This window comes from Cyanistes caeruleus, chromosome 9 (genome assembly GCF_971803275.1).
Source record: "Cyanistes caeruleus chromosome 9, bCyaCae1.hap1.1, whole genome shotgun sequence".
Lineage (NCBI taxonomy): Eukaryota > Metazoa > Chordata > Aves > Passeriformes > Paridae > Cyanistes > Cyanistes caeruleus.
This window is the reverse complement of record NC_141709.1, coordinates 18,410,306-18,426,065: the sequence shown is the minus strand read 5'-3', so window position 1 is coordinate 18,426,065 and position 15,760 is coordinate 18,410,306. Positions and strand designations below refer to the sequence as shown.

The 15,760-nt window shown below is 38.1% G+C and overlaps 1 protein-coding gene across 2 annotated transcripts in view; it reads right to left on the bottom strand.

Annotated features, from left to right (window-relative positions):
- TGFBR3 (transforming growth factor beta receptor 3) overlaps positions 1 to 15,760 on the bottom strand; it is a 114,909-nt gene that overhangs the window by 9,787 nt on the left and 89,362 nt on the right. The window contains exons 8-16 of one of the 2 annotated variants that reach the window (XM_086901975.1): positions 14,674 to 14,863; positions 13,139 to 13,455; positions 12,304 to 12,453; positions 10,417 to 10,548; positions 10,000 to 10,167; positions 7,108 to 7,407; positions 6,551 to 6,671; positions 2,480 to 2,515; positions 377 to 484 (exon numbers count right to left, since the gene is read on the bottom strand). In XM_086901975.1, the coding sequence (XP_086758101.1) occupies positions 377 to 484; positions 2,480 to 2,515; positions 6,551 to 6,671; positions 7,108 to 7,407; positions 10,000 to 10,167; positions 10,417 to 10,548; positions 12,304 to 12,453; positions 13,139 to 13,455; positions 14,674 to 14,863 (1,522 nt within the window). The remainder of the gene's footprint in view (positions 1 to 376; positions 485 to 2,479; positions 2,516 to 6,550; positions 6,672 to 7,107; positions 7,408 to 9,999; positions 10,168 to 10,416; positions 10,549 to 12,303; positions 12,454 to 13,138; positions 13,456 to 14,673; positions 14,864 to 15,760) is intronic. The other variant, XM_086901976.1, reaches the window with a different exon arrangement.

Here is a 15,760-nt window from a genome sequence, read left to right as displayed (position 1 = left end):
CACTTCTTGTACACATCAGCCTAATGTAGTAACTGCAAAAAAAAATTTAAAAAGTAGTACGGGAACCAAAAGGGATCTATTAACTGAAATATTAACTAAATTTGAAATACAGAGATGTTACTAATGATAATACACAAGTCAGAAATACTCAGTTTTACTCATGTCCCAGGTGAATTTTCAAGACTTACGTTTAAAGCAAATTTTAAACCATAAAACATAACATCTCTCTCTAGGGAAGGGCGGGTATCACTCAGCTGATATGCAATAGGCTCACGGGATGAGCTGCTGGAAAACTCCTGAGTAAGAAGTGAGAGCAAGAAAATAAAAAAGGCCCAGGATAAGCAGTGGTGGCTCCCTTGCCCTCCCTTGGCCGTACCTGTGCGTGAGTAGATGAACCAGAGCGCTCCGGTCAGCAGGGCTCCGATCACGAATGCCGCGAAGGCGATGCCCACCACAGTCAGTGTGTCCAGCCCGTACAGCACAGCTGCTCAGGGAAACACACACAACACAGGCACTTCTTATTGTCAGAGACAAATACCATTTTACAAAAATTCACCCATAGTCTTTCAGGGAAGAGCTTTTTAAAATTTCATAATTAACTAAGCACTGCTTTGAGAAACAGACTGGCAGATTTGCATCAAGGAAATGAAAGTGATGCTTTCAGAATGGCTTCAGTCCAACCAACTGTTCCACATCACAAAGTAAAACTCCAGCTCAGCACACATAAATCAGGGAAATGTTGCAAAAACTAAGCATTTTCAGCTGGCTGTTAATAACTTGCTTTCAATTAAGTATTCATTTATTTTTAAAGCATGTTTTAAAAAGGCTGAGATGTTTGGCAAAAATGTTTTTCATTTAAATAGCCTAACATTCAAGCAAACTTTCCCCTATATCTCCTCAAGTTCAGTCTGAAATCTAGGTGGAGAACGGAACTGATGTTAAGAGGAAAGAGATGCCAGCAAAAAGTCAGTGAAAACATAAATAGAAACAATTGTTTTTTACATTTGGCAACGCTTTCAATAACTGAAATTAATTCCAGATCACAAAAATAGAAGCACATACACACGTAAATCACTTTCTAGGGGAGAGGCCCTTTTGTAGGACCATTTCAAGGCTAACAGCATTTGGATCCTGGATGTATTGTCCCCCACTGCTAATAATCCAAACAGAAAAATTTTTGGCCTCTGTGTTTTTCTTTTTGGTAATTAAAAATACTTTAAAAAGAAATAATAATTTGGCTATCTTTTGGGGAAATTTCTTCTTTAAAAACTGATTTCTCATTTTAGTATTTTTAATATCTCCCAGTGCAGAAAATCACTTAGACCAATGAATAACATTTTATTGACTATGCTGGAAATGAGCTGACTGGATCTTAGCAGTATCCTTCAGTGGAATTTCAGTTCTCAGAACACAACCAACACCCTCACTTTACACATCCTGCATCCAGCAGATGTCCCTAAGGACATCTCTCATCCTGTTTTTACAGAAGTCTTCTCCAGCAGCTCCTGCTGGGAAGGACCTTCAGGACCCATTTCTGGGTGCTTGTGACCTAGTTTGCATATACAACACCTGACAGATAGTGTCTTAGAAGGTTTCCCTTTCATTTTTTTCTATGAGAATGTTTCTGCTTCCTTTGGCTACTTCTAGTCATTCAAATGTAAACACAAAAGACTAAACTCAACTGTTTTTTCCACCAGGCACCAGTCAGTGTCCTCTCCTCTTAGGAGGAAACACAGTGGAGAGAAGAAAGTTGCATGGAGAAGTGGCAGAAGCATAACTGCTCTCTGCCTTTGCTTTTTTGAACAAATTTAGTCTTGAAGACACAGAGACAGGAGCAGAAAAAGGCCCTGCTTCACTTCTTCTTTAAATCTCCCTATTCTCCATTCATTCTTGCTTTTGGCTGTACATCATCTGCACCTTCCTGTTATTTTCATTCTAGTGCTGCTTCTCTCCTTTTCTCGTTCATTAATCAACCCTCATTCACTACACCAAGATAACATTAAAACCAAAGAAATAAATCCATATCAAGGCAGAGATCTCATCTAAGCACGGCCTGTAAGTGCTGGTGATGGAGCACCTGGGGCTGTGGTTCAGGACAGGACTGAGGCTGAAACAGGACACAAGTAGGGCACAGAAGCTCTGAGGGATGGCATTGCTGCTCTAACACTGGTGTTGGGAAGCAGTGGCCTCAGCAGAGAGGGGGAGGTAACACACACAGCAGCACATGAACTTGCTGAGGCTCTCTGTGGTATTTCCCCAAACCTCATTTTCACATGAACAAAAGGTCACAGTTCTCCTCTGAACACTGATGGATACCTCTCAATCAACAATACAGTCAGAACTCTGTTCTGTCTGAATTAAACATGCACATGAATTAAACATGCACATGCTCAGAAAGCTTGAAGAGAATTTTTTTAATTTATCTAATGCTTTGTAGACAAACATTTAAAATTAAGAGATTGTTTTAAGAGTTACTCACGTGGCTGTCTCACGTTTGGCTTTGGAAGGGAGGGATCTAATTTAAAACAAAGAAAATTCACAAAACATTAATCAGATAGAGTACCACATGCAGCCAAAAACTATGCAGGTTCTGATCTGCCAGAAAGACATTAACTATAATTTTTACAAACCATGAATTTCAGAAAAGGCAGACCACATTCAGTAATCTCACTCATCTCAGAAAAATTCTACTCATATATTTATTCCTCAAGGGACTCTATCTAGAGTACAGTTCCTGCACTGTGTATTTTGCTGGCAAATACACTGCAACCTTTCCCAAATCAGATGCCATCAGGCGTGACCCACAGTAACTGCGGTTACCCCTGTGTGGAACTCTTCAAAGTTCACAGATTGTGAAGGAACAAAGATTGTGTTAAGGTGATTGCATTCATCTGACCACTTACTAGTCATAAATTTGAGATACCAGCACACTAAATCACACACACACACACAGACAAACACTCAATAATGAACAGTGAGTTTTATAGCACAATACGTACTGCTTTGTCAAATTTTCATGAATATGTGTTGATTCACCCATTTTCCTTAGTTCTACACACAGTTCTACACAGTATTCTGTCATGGAAGTTGTGTGGTTTTTTTTTTTTTGGGGGGGGTGCTTAAAAAAATTATTATTATATATAAGAAATAAAAGATCAAAGGTATTGTTCAAAGATCAAAGGTATTATTCTAGGCAAGAATACAAAATATCATCATCCTAGTGATGAAGATATCACTATGTAACAGAAAGAGACAAGTAAACAAATGTTTAAAAAATGAAGAATTTCCCCTCCTTTTTCTTAATTGGCCTCTCTTATCTTTCTCCAAGAATGCCACCTCAAGGAGAAGAGCTAGAGATTCTGGCTTCAGAACAGGGACCTGTTTGGTTAGCTGCAGTTTGATTCTGGATTGCCCAGCAACTCAGGGATTTCATTTATATTCATTTATATATCTGAGTGTGATCAGTGCAACAGATGTAAAAGGATTTGATAAGACTGTGTTTCAATACTTGTTTTTATATCTTTAGCAACTGGAAAAATAGTTTAATTAATGTCTATGCAAACATAACAACTCAAAAATACTGAAAATAAATATACTCATTTATTTGAAGTGTTCTAAAATAAGACTATGCTTCTAACTTCTAAAACCCAGATGGCAGCACCAAATTTCCAGCAATATCCCTTAGACCTTTAGGCTGTGAGACAACTGTGCCTAAAAAGTCTAAAAAATAATTTTATTCTTAAACTGTGTTATTGTGTCTTGTTCTAACATGTGAGTATCCCTTGCAAATCACTTCTGGTAGATGATAGGAAGCAGGTGGAACAGTAGTAAGAAACAGGTGAGGACATGCAGGGGTGTGTGGGCATACACAATCTGAAAAGTTATCAAGTGCACATAACAGCAACAGTATAACTGAATGTAAGACCTGGGAGGAGGGCTGGACTGAAACCAAGGAGCACTGAAAAGTACAAACATGGGTAAGGGCACTATCAGATTGTCCAAACACTCCACTGGCATATCCCAAGTGCCAAGAAAATGCCTTCTGAGCTGAGGGGAAAATGAATTTTCCATGCTATTTCTATCACTGGCTTCTCTACAGAGAATATGAAATCAGCTAATGATAAACTGTGTAGGTCATTATCAATTCCGCTCAGTCAACCAGTTCTTACTGGATGTAAGACATGTATTTTATTGCAATTTGCTCAGAGCAACTCAGAAGCAGCGAGAATCATGAAGGTCTGCAAAAAACATCTAATTCAAAAACAAGTGCTGCCAGCCTTTAGAATTACCATATTCTCTACCGTCATAGAACAGAGGTACTTGTTAGCTACCCTTTTGACCTTCTCTCTATGACCTGTCTCTTTCTGCTGTAGAAATAATAATCTGAAGTTTCCACACTTATCAAAAATCTGAACAACACTGGTAGATTATTTCAACACATATTTTATAGATATTTCCTACATTTTTTTCATATTTCCTAGCATATAAATGGCCATCCATGTGCCTTTCATGGGAGCAGGGGAGAGCACGGGGAAATGCAGGAATGCAAAGGGAATGTATGTGGCATGGAGTTAGGTTTTAAACACTTCCATTGTGATCTACTGCAAATTCTCATTTAGATACAGTATTGTAATTTCTAATACAAGCAATGACAGTTATAAGCTTGTCTGAAGAAAAAACCCACCTTTGCAATGACCAGTTTGTTCTGACTTTTGAAATGTCAAGCACATGACTTTCACATGTGGCTTGATGAGGAGAATCAGGGGCAGTACCTCACATAGAGTGGTTTGCTATAGTGAAAGCTGGTTCTGTTCACATCAAAGAAAACAAAGTACACTACCTCTGAGAGGTAAATTCTCCTGTTCAATAACGTAATATAATTTCTTCTCCAAATCTTAGGTTCATGTATTGGCCAGCAATGGCATTTGGCTTTAGGAAAGGGGTTTTCATTCACTGCGGAACAACTGCATACCAGCAAAGCTACATTGTTAATGTGCCACTTTGTACTGTGTCTGAAAACTGGGATATGCTGGGGAGATTTCCACCAAGCGTCCCACAGTTATACTAAATCACCCACAATGCAACAAAATACTCTATCACACTGTTGTCCTGTAACTAATCTTTATAAATTTAGCTTGTCTTTGCACACTGAGAGCTTGTGCCTCTGACAAAGGCAACATTCTGAGTGGAGCCCGAGATGGGAGCTGTGCACAATGCTCCACACATCATAAGGACAAGAGAGCTGAAGTACCAGTCTGTTTATTGAAAGCCGAATTTCAGCTGCAGGATTTACTCATTCCCAATAGAAAACCTACTGAAATAATATGAGAGCTGAGCAAAATGGAAGTCCAGAGTCAGGCCCAAAGCAGTTTTAATTGTAACAGTGACAGATCAAATACTTGACTTCAATTCATAGTGGATTTGATCTGTATTAACAATTCTGTTAAAACCCTCCAAACTAAATATGAGCTGACTTGCAGAGTTAGATAGAAACAGTTGCTGCCTATGTCCCCTAGCAATGCCGTATTTGAACTTTAAATTGTTCAAAGACTAACAGCATGCACTGTAAAACAGAGGTTAAAGGACTCCTGATCCCCATCCTTTTGATGCTCCCTGAAAAGCATTCCAGAGGTCAAACAGCCTTTGGACACCATTGGAAGATTTTGATGCATATGGGAAGTCACTGAAACTTCTTATGAAACTTCAGTGCAAATACAAAAATAAAAGACAAATGCACGTATTTTCTTCTAGGACTGCACCAAAATGTGACTGATGCTGTTGTCAGAGTAATCTACTAAGAAAAACTTTCAAATTAAATGAAACTGTGAGAACAATTCTTACTTCCCATCACTCACAGGGCACATTATTAAACTAGAATGAGGTCTCATCATGCTGTTTGGCATTATCTCATAATGCACTTCAGCCTCTCCAACTTCTTCAACCAGTTACTAACCACACTATTGTTTTTTTCCCAAGAAAGATTACATAATCAATTAAGTTGCACAAAAGAGGAGCCCCTTTTTGCATACTATCCTTTCCTCTTCATAGTTTTTAAGAATCTAGTGAGTCTCCAGGGGCTACTTCTTTGCCTTACAAACTTATCAGGCTTTAACATCCTCAATACTTTGCAATTCCATTGTTATTATTCATAAATTTATATTTACAAGCACAATAAAAAAGGACACAGCAGTGAGCAGAATACTGCCTTTGATCTCCCAGTGACAAGAAATTGCTCCAAGTGCTACTGCTACATTCATGCTTCCAAAACCCATATACTGCTTTGAGTATTCCTCTCCCAATACTCAGCAAACCCACACATCCAGGGAACAATGACAGTGGTTAAAAAATGGCTATGACTTGGGGCCTGATGACTGCTGCCAGGGAAATGTTCTAACAAGTGACATCTTACAGACAAAGTACCACCACAACACTGTACAATATCACATACTCTAGTACTCCCTCATTTCAAGTGGCTGTATGTTACACAGTATTTTATATATATATATATATATACATAACATTATTAAACAAGTCAAGCTCATTTTTATACCTTCTTGTTTTCCTTCATGTGTTATTACAACAAGGGGCTTGGTGAAGGTTTTCTTGTTGTGCATCATGGCCAAGATCATATCCACATTGAGAGAGGTGCAAGCTTCATCAGGAGGAATGCACTGGAGTGCAAAGAACAAGAGTGTGAAGTCAGTGACTTGCCTCATAACCAGTTTTATCCTACACAATTTACCAAAAAATGAGAACCGCCAAACAACCTTCTCTAGTAGCAATCAGATTACAATATTATCCAATATGGTGCGCATCTTTGGGAATTAAAGCTAATATTGTTTGTACTTTGGATATGCACAGAAAACTTGAACCCCTTGTGCAATGAAAAGCAATTTCTATTTGTAGCCACCTAATGAAATTTAAAGAATTGCAAATTGTAGTCAAAATGTACAGTATAAAAAGTCTTATCTATTAAAATCTTAAGCCTAGAGATATGTTCATTAGACAATTCCATAGAAAACTATTTATTAACTTCACAGTTCAGATGAAAAAAACACATTGTTTTCATCTAAATCAGACGTTTTGATAAATTAATTAACTACTGACCTTTGGCAGTCCTTGCGAATCTTTGTCTTTATTTGTACACAAAGTCAACTCGCAGTGAAGAAAGAGCAGTGAGATGTTGAACATTGGTTTGAACACAAAGCTAAATCTTTTTCTGTCCCTCTGTGTGTGTGGTATTGGAAAGTTCTCTTTCTCAATACTGTAGAATTTAACAGATTCATCTTTAGGACAAATGTTTTCTATAATGGTATAGTCAGACATTCTATCTGGATTTGAAAACGGGGAAACAAAGCACGTTTGAATAGCAAAGCCCAACGATCTGTCAGCTTTAGTCACAGACACCTGCATTAAAGAAAGAGACAGCAAGAGCTCAGAAATGACATTTTTAGTTCACATTTCATTAATATTTTCAACAATTTTTCAAGCAGTTTTCCAGTGCCATTTCCATTCTGAAATATTTTGAAGGCTAAATGTTAAGGGTAAACTGTCAAACAGAGAGACAGAAAATCTGCGCTTTCAAAACCAGCAGCTGTTTAATAGCACAACCACACAAATACAGCAATCCCTTATTGTTCTGAAAGCAGATGAACCTCCCCCCCAAGATAAGACACACAGTTAATGTCTGTGTCTGCCACCTGAGATGGCACTGCCTCCCTTGGACACACTAGCTATAACAGAGCTGTATGAAAATCAATCAATACTTCCATGGTTTTGTATCTGTTCAAAATGATAATGAAAATAGAAAAAAAAATAAAATAAAAGCAACAGACACAACAGAGAATCCACCCCCAGCCAAGACAGGAATGCAAAGGCAGAGTGGAGGTCGTGGTCTGACGTGTGGGTGGCATTCCTGGACTGGAGGGGGTGAGGGAGCCTCCTAAAAAGCCATAACTCCTTGTGAAAGGATCCTTTTAGCTTACTGTAAATTTGAAATTCATATTCTTTTATGAAAAATAATTAAGACTGAAAGCTTCCAATGCTCTGATGTTGCTCAGCTGGATTGGAATGCAGACAATAAATGCTGCAGAATAATTAGAAGAAAAAAATAAATGGAATTTGTAACAAATGAGGCATGTTGCTCTTAATAAACAACAGAAGCATTTGTATAACCATCAACAGTGCCCAATGAAACTGTTCCACAAGAAATCTTCTAAGAAGAAATGTGCCTTATATGCATACTTAATCCATATGTGCTGCATGTATCTTTAAGGAAGAGCCTGCAGTAATTTCTGGATGCTAGGAGTTTTGCAGTGAATAAAAGCATTTCTCCTTTTTTCTCTCCCTTGTATGAGAAGTAATCAAATTAGAGATGAAGGGATGTGCTGAAGCATCTAAGTAAGAAATGCTATGTTCTAAATAGAACAGAAATAAAGATGGATGAACAAAAGTCAGCCACAGATACTGACAGGAAACAAGCTGATGGTGTAAACTAATTAAAAAAGAGATTATGGAAAGTAGGACAGGCATACTACAGTTAATTAAATAAAAGGATGAATGATATCTCAAGCAATGAAAAGAACCACAAGAGGAAGGTGGAAGACCAAAATATGGTATGAAAATGACAGCAGAGTGAAAGGAAAAAACCCCAGAATACAAAGACTTAAACACACACACACAAAAACCCTTTCCAAGCAAGGAAAAAGGAGATAAAGGATTTTTACCAAGCATGTATTTATCAAAAACCAAAAATATTTTTCTTGGTAACAAATGCAAAATAGTAACAAAAAAGGGGAAAAAAAATACTTTTTGTCTTAAAATAATGGAGTCACAGAAGTTCAAAACTGGTATGTTTTCCACTGTGCAAGAAAGAAAAACAGAAAAAAAAGGCTTTTGCCAGGACAGGTGATGAAGAAATCAGAACATCTGTCTGAATAAACAGCTCCAGTGGGCTCAGTTGGGGGATTTCATCCCACATCAACGAAGGAAGCGGATGGTTTTAAGCATTCGTTATAAAAATATTCTTAACCGAGTGTGACAGACTTTATTTTTGCTTTAGCTTTCTTAAGTACTTTTCACTGGGTAGAGAACAAAGAAATGACAAACCAGACTGAAATCCTGAAGAAAACTGCACCAAATGGGTCACTGTGCTTATCATGTGCAACATGGGCTCCCAAAGAGGAGCTGCCTTGGGCAAGAGACACGGCACAGCACTGCTGCTTTCTTCTGGTCTTACAACCCCACAGCTCACACCCTGTGATTGACTTGCCTAGAAACCAGCAATACTTCTTCATTGCTAAAGCTGCATTTAATAATGTCTACCACTATTTGAAAATCCAAAATTCTATTCACACAGCTATATTTAAAAACACTGTGTTGGTGTGAAATTCCACAGATTTCATAAGCAACTCAGCAACGTGCAGAAATATCATCATGTACAAAATGCACCTGAAGTCAAGGGTACCTGGCTGTTGATTTTGTTTCAGAATTATTTATATAAATCTGCTAGATCTCTTATGTGGTAGCATTTAAAGGGATAATAACTGATGTTTTAAAGCAGATTAGGGAGAGACCAGAATCTGCATTAACTGTGTAACCTGAGAACAGTAGCATATGAAAGACACACATCTGTAATAATTTTTGCACGTCCACATCTTTCAGATGAGGTTCAGACATGCAATAAAATTAACCCATCAGGACATGCCAGTTCAGAGCATGAGCTCAGAAACCACCTTTAATTTTGGTACAGAAAAGATTTAGCAAGAATCACCAATTTATCTTGTAAGTTAAATTCATCCATTTTGCAAGAATCCTTTGCATTTTTACCCAAAAAATATTGTCCTACCTCTTGACCCACAGTTTCTGTTCTCTGCAGTCACCACAGTGGCCTGAACCAACTGCCAAACAAAATCTTTCAACTGACAAGAACAGATTTTGCTCAGCTGCACAGCCTTGCAAAACCCTTCTGTTAGTTTGAAGTCTTTTTCAGGTTGTTACCTCTACATATACTGGCCCATTCTTGGCAACAGAGAAGAGTCCTTGGGAGGGAGCAAGGAACAAATCTGTTTTGTACAGCTCCATGTTGAAGGTCACATTGGTGATGTGTGGCTCAGGAGGCCAGAAAATGCCTCTGTCATCCTCTGGCTGGTGCAGTGTGCAATTAAACTAAAACGAGAAAAAACATACAGTAACATCACAAGTCAGGAGTGGTAGGACAAATTTGTTATGTACATTACAGGCCCACCCATGTTACATCTACTTAGTGCAAATCTTCAACAGGGTCCTAAGAAACCAGAGTGAAAAGAAATGTGTTAAAAGACAAATGAATTTCTAGACAATTAATGTAATTTATGTGAAATGCCTATTACAATAGGCATTTCTTCATTGTCAGATGCAAAACCGAGGGTAACATACCGCTATTTCAGGCCAGCTTGAGAAAGCCACCTCTCCCTCATCAGCATCCCCTGGAAATCCATTATCACCTGATTCCATGTCGTCATCTTCAAAGCCGCTGCCTTCAGCTGGTGCTGACAGCTGAATGACAATCTGCACAGAGAGGGATTGCAAACAAATTAAATTAGGTGATAACAGAGCACTCTCGTGGTTATTATTTTCTGCTCTCTTCAGAACAATGCAAAGGCCACAAGAAGAGCCCCGGCTAAGCAAATGGTGAAAGCATGTCTTCAACAGCCTTGTGCTGAGCATGTAGGATATGTAGCTTATATTTAAAGGAGTCCCGAGATGTTTTCCAGAATTCAGAGTCAGTGAAGAAACACATCAGTCTGGGTGTTGGTGTCTGAATGAACAGCCCAGCATTTCCGTTCTATTTCTATAGCCAGCACTGAAAAAAGAAATGGCTTTCTAAAGTCATATTTTGCTACTTGCAGCTCTCCTTAGTGCACTCATATAAATCACTAAAAATTCTAGGGTCACTAAAGGATTTTCTCTTCTGTCATTAGCAACTTTTTTTCAGACATGTACACCCAAACCCATGATATTCTTTCTTCATTTCCCCCCGCTTTTTTTTTTTTTTCCATTGAATTTCCTCCTCCTTTTTTTTTCATCCTTTTCACATGTCTTCATTTCTTCACCTGAGAATTTATGGTTTTGTTTTCCAGTGCAGAAGCATTCTGCCTCTTTAAGCTTGCAGCTTCTCAGCTAGTTCCCTCCCTCCCAGGTCATCAACTTCGTTTTCTTAGACTTACAGCAACTAGTAAAAAGTGACATACACACACCCTTTGACAGTCCACTGCAGGCTATCTGTTTTTTAGGAGAAATGCTCCCAAATTCTGAACAATCCCACACATAATTTGGAGTTCAAGTGTATAGCCAAGACTATTAAAAGACATGATGGAGAAAGGAGAGTAGGTAAATAACCACTTTACTTTGGGCCATAATAGAATACAGGGTACATGAAAATGTTCAGCTCCAGACCCGTGCTGTTCTGTCATTTGCCGGAGATTCTATCTTGGTTTGGACTGTTTCTAAAGTTAGGTGCTACTGACTCCCCAGCAAAAGAACAGTTTTAACCAGGCAAGGTCAGATCAGATTGCCTGAGCTGTGTTTGGGTTGGACCACAGGCCTTCCATCATTTGCCAAAGTTACTTCTATGTACTGGAAAGCTCAGCAAGAGAAACGTGTCATTACTTTTGAACCCAGAATATCTGTATTGTACTCTCCGTCATAAACTGAGCCAATCTGGAAGCAGTTGCTTCCAACCTAACTGGGCTCCTTTGCATCATCACTCATACACTAGTACTCAAGGGTCCCTTTATTACATATAGCAACTGCTAAAAAATATAAATTCAAATTCTACAAGAAAAGTATGCAAAAATAATGTAATTTCATCACATTTTAGAAACCATTTTTCACACACAATTTTAGAAGAAAAAATTTCACTTAACTCAGGATACAAATTAAAAGGTATTGCTTTGTCCAAGTACAAAATTTCATTCCTGCTTCTCTTTACGGCAGTGTTACTGCTTATGTACGGATGATCAAAGCTGCACAGAGAATGCCAGTGCAACTTCTCCCAGACTGGTACAGATGGTCCCCAAAGGGCAGCCACGTTGTCAAATGTATTTAACTCCTCTGTTTTCCTTTGGGATGCCATCTGACCACAGGAACACACTGAATGTGCAGCCTTCATACCTCCTTGAGTACAGGTACCATGGCTGCAACTAGGTTTGAGCTAGGCAGGAAAGGATCAGGATGCCTCCTTTTTGCCAAGACCAAAGCTAACTACAGAGGCTTCCTACAATGTGCCGTACAGAAGGTGGATCCTCTTTGTAAAATACTCACAGAGTTAAAATAAACAATCTTGTTCAAGATATAAGCTGTCCGAGTCCCACATTTGTTGAGTGAAGATTCCAAGATGAAGTGGGTCCCATTCATCCTGGCCTTGCAGGAGTGGTCCAGCAGTGAGAGCTCTGTGCGGGTGTAGCCGCCAGCCTGAAACAAAGGCGCTTTGTGAGGGGCTGAAGCACAATTGTGCTCAGCTCCTGCTGAAGTGCAGTTCAGTCACTGCTCGTGACTGCTGACAGGAAGAAGTGAAGTTCATTGTACTGACATCCAGGGAAGGTCACTCTCAAAATGCTGTTATACATGGCAGACAAGGAATAAATGTAACATGGAAAAAAAGGAAACAACAGGTTCATTATTAATCTGTCAGTTAATAATGCTGGCTCTGTTTGGTCTGAAATGAGCTAAAATGCTGTGTGTTTCAGGCTCTTTTCCACAATACAAATGGACACAAGCAACCTGTCAGCTGGAAAATGGTAAAGATAGATCTTTAGATCTATTTACATTGCTACCAAAAGCAGGTTCTTTGTACTTTGTACTTTGGAAATTAAAAATGCAGACTGATGGCTGAGTACAGTAATTTTTTGACAGAACCAACTGTGAACACCTTCAATCAGAAAGCCCTCTAAAAGCCACCAGATTGCTGGGAAGAGAAAACACAATTCTGAGTTATGGCAAAGAACATCTACAGTATCGTTTCCTCACCAAACTGTTTTGGGGGATTTGTGTGGTGATGGCTGTAGGACATTGGATGTTTATTTTGTCAATCAAAATGCAAATAAATGATCTGTCCAAAAAAGCCTCCCCAGTTTTGAGAATAAGATATCACACCAACCTGTAGAGAATCTTTTTCTACAGCTACTGTCATAACTTTGTCATCACACTTTATTGACAGGGCCATATCAGCACTGCCCTGAACTTCTTCAGGTTCTTTATGTTTTGAGAGGGAATGCCCAAAGTCATGATTTATTAATGCATCTACTGAATGCCTGGATGGGAAGATTTCTTCTCCCACTGTGTCATGTCTTCCTCTGTTAATGTGAAATGGAAAAGTCAGGCCATCAGTATTCTTTGGAGGTGGCAATGGGTTAGCACCAAGCAATTCTGTCAGTTCTGGAGGAAGGGAATGGTCTTCTTCATCATTCATCTCTTCTAAAAAAAACCAAAACAAAACAACAAAAAAACAAAAAAAACAACAACAAATCCACATTAGTTTATCAGATATTTTTCCTAAAAAGTATCCACAGCTAATAATTTACATACAAAAACAAATATTATCCATAAAGGGAGCTCCTGAAGGACATTAAAAGCAGCATTTTTGTGCTTTTCAGGTAAGTTTCTATAACTGTTTAGTTGCTACTGAGGCATCTAATCTTGTATACTTAGTCCCTGTCAGAAATCTCTCTCACCAAGAGCTGAAAATAGACTTTTGATGAGTAGACCTATTATATGTAAAAGATCCACAGAGGTAAAAGAAACATCACATTCATCAAATATACTATTTTGGTACTGCTGAAAGAGCCTAAGTGAAAACCATTACGTGAAATTCTTCCACTACCTGACCCATCAGAAATTCAGACACTACTGCTGTGAAGCTACTTAACTACTTATTAACCAGAATGAAGCTAAATAAGAGTTAACTTTATAGTGAGTAAATGAGGAAACTATCTCTTGGCTTATACATGTAACTGCTGAGGACAGAACCCATGAGAGTGCAATTGATAAAATTAATGTGAACATAGCTTTATCAAAATTGTGAAACAATAGTTCTAGTGGTTGAAACTCAGAATTAGTGAAAAAAGCAGATGCAACTCTGCTAGCTTCAATAGACCCAGATAGCTTTACATCAGCAATTACTTTGGCCAAATACCCAATCTTTTTCAATAGTTGTATTTATTCTGCTTGCTCAGACTTTTTTGGTAAGCCACTCATGTCTGTAAACAGTTTCAGTGTTTATTTAATCGTCTCAAGGAAACACTATGCTCATACTTTTGGAAAAAACACACACAAAAAAATCAAAGCTGAATTCATTAACTAACAAGATATCCAGTTGCTGACATCAATTTCAGTGAACACTGGGTACTATCAGCTATAAAGTCTTGTGCATTGGATAAACTATAAACATTTAATTCCACCAAATTTCAGGAAATAACACTAATTTCCCTGGACTTTTCTAATCAAAAACCCACAGGTTATTATTTGTAACCATCATTCATAAATATTACCAGCATTCTTGACGACAAGCAGTAAAGTAAGTGCAACAGCCAAAACCAAAGCTTCAAAACTGGGAAAACACCTTTCAAGACATTGTATTCCTAGAAACATAAGGTATGTTTTTTCTGTATGCTAAAAGTCCATCTTCAAACTTACCTGTATCTTCAAGTTGCAGATGAAATCTGTTAGCAACAGGTGCTTTTGTGTAGGAAATAACTGGACTATAATTATGCTCATAAGCCCACTTGATCAAACTCTCATGTGATGAGGGAAGGTCAGGTATTACTGATTTACTCATAGTCATGGATCGTTCTGTTTCTTTTCCAAAACCAATACTATTTGATGTCTGTAAATAAAGAAAAACTTGGTTTGTAATTTATCATTTAAGGATACTCACAATTGAATAGTGACACTGATTGAAGCCTGTTTTTTTTTAAATTCTGTTTCAATCTACTAAATAACAGCAAACTGAGGACACCTGGGAAATAAACCAAACCCTGCCACTTTAGGCATGTAACTGCTGCACAGATGGAAAAGAACCCCCTTGCTTCCTCTAAGCCTCTGCCAGGAGTACAATAAATCAAGGCAATCAGAAACTGTTAATCCCAAAACGAGACAAAGACATATTTACAGCCCTTTGTATAATGCCATACTTTCTTCAAAACTGAGCTGAAATTACTCCTGAAGTAAACTCAAGATGACAAATGAATTTTCAAGTGTCCTCTTTATTTCTTGAATTAGAGAATTACCTAAACTGGATAAAGGAAAACCTTTGTTCAAATGAGCATTACTGAAAAAGGCAAAAAGCATGCTCATGAAGTAGAGCCGATACCAGCTAATGCTGTAAGTCAGCTGGCACCAAGGACAGGCTGTGTCTGAATGAGCTTCACCCGAGAAATGCTGTGTGCCACCTCCAAAGCATTGAGTTTGTTAAACAGGATTGAACTAAACACTTAATAAAGTAGCAAGTGAGAGCATGCACATTTATGCGTGGCCAGACTACTTAAAAAAAAACAACACATACTTTCTGCACATGAAAAGGTTTTTAAATTAATTAACAATACAAGTTTTTCACAAATATGTCTATACAGAAAACTCATAAAGGCACATGCTGACCTTATGAATGAACATACTGAATTATTATTAAATAAATGAGTCACACAACTACTTGGTTTTCATTTTCCTGTAAATGTTTTGTAAAATTTCCAAATTTTTTTCCCAAATGGGCAAGTCAAAGTAACAT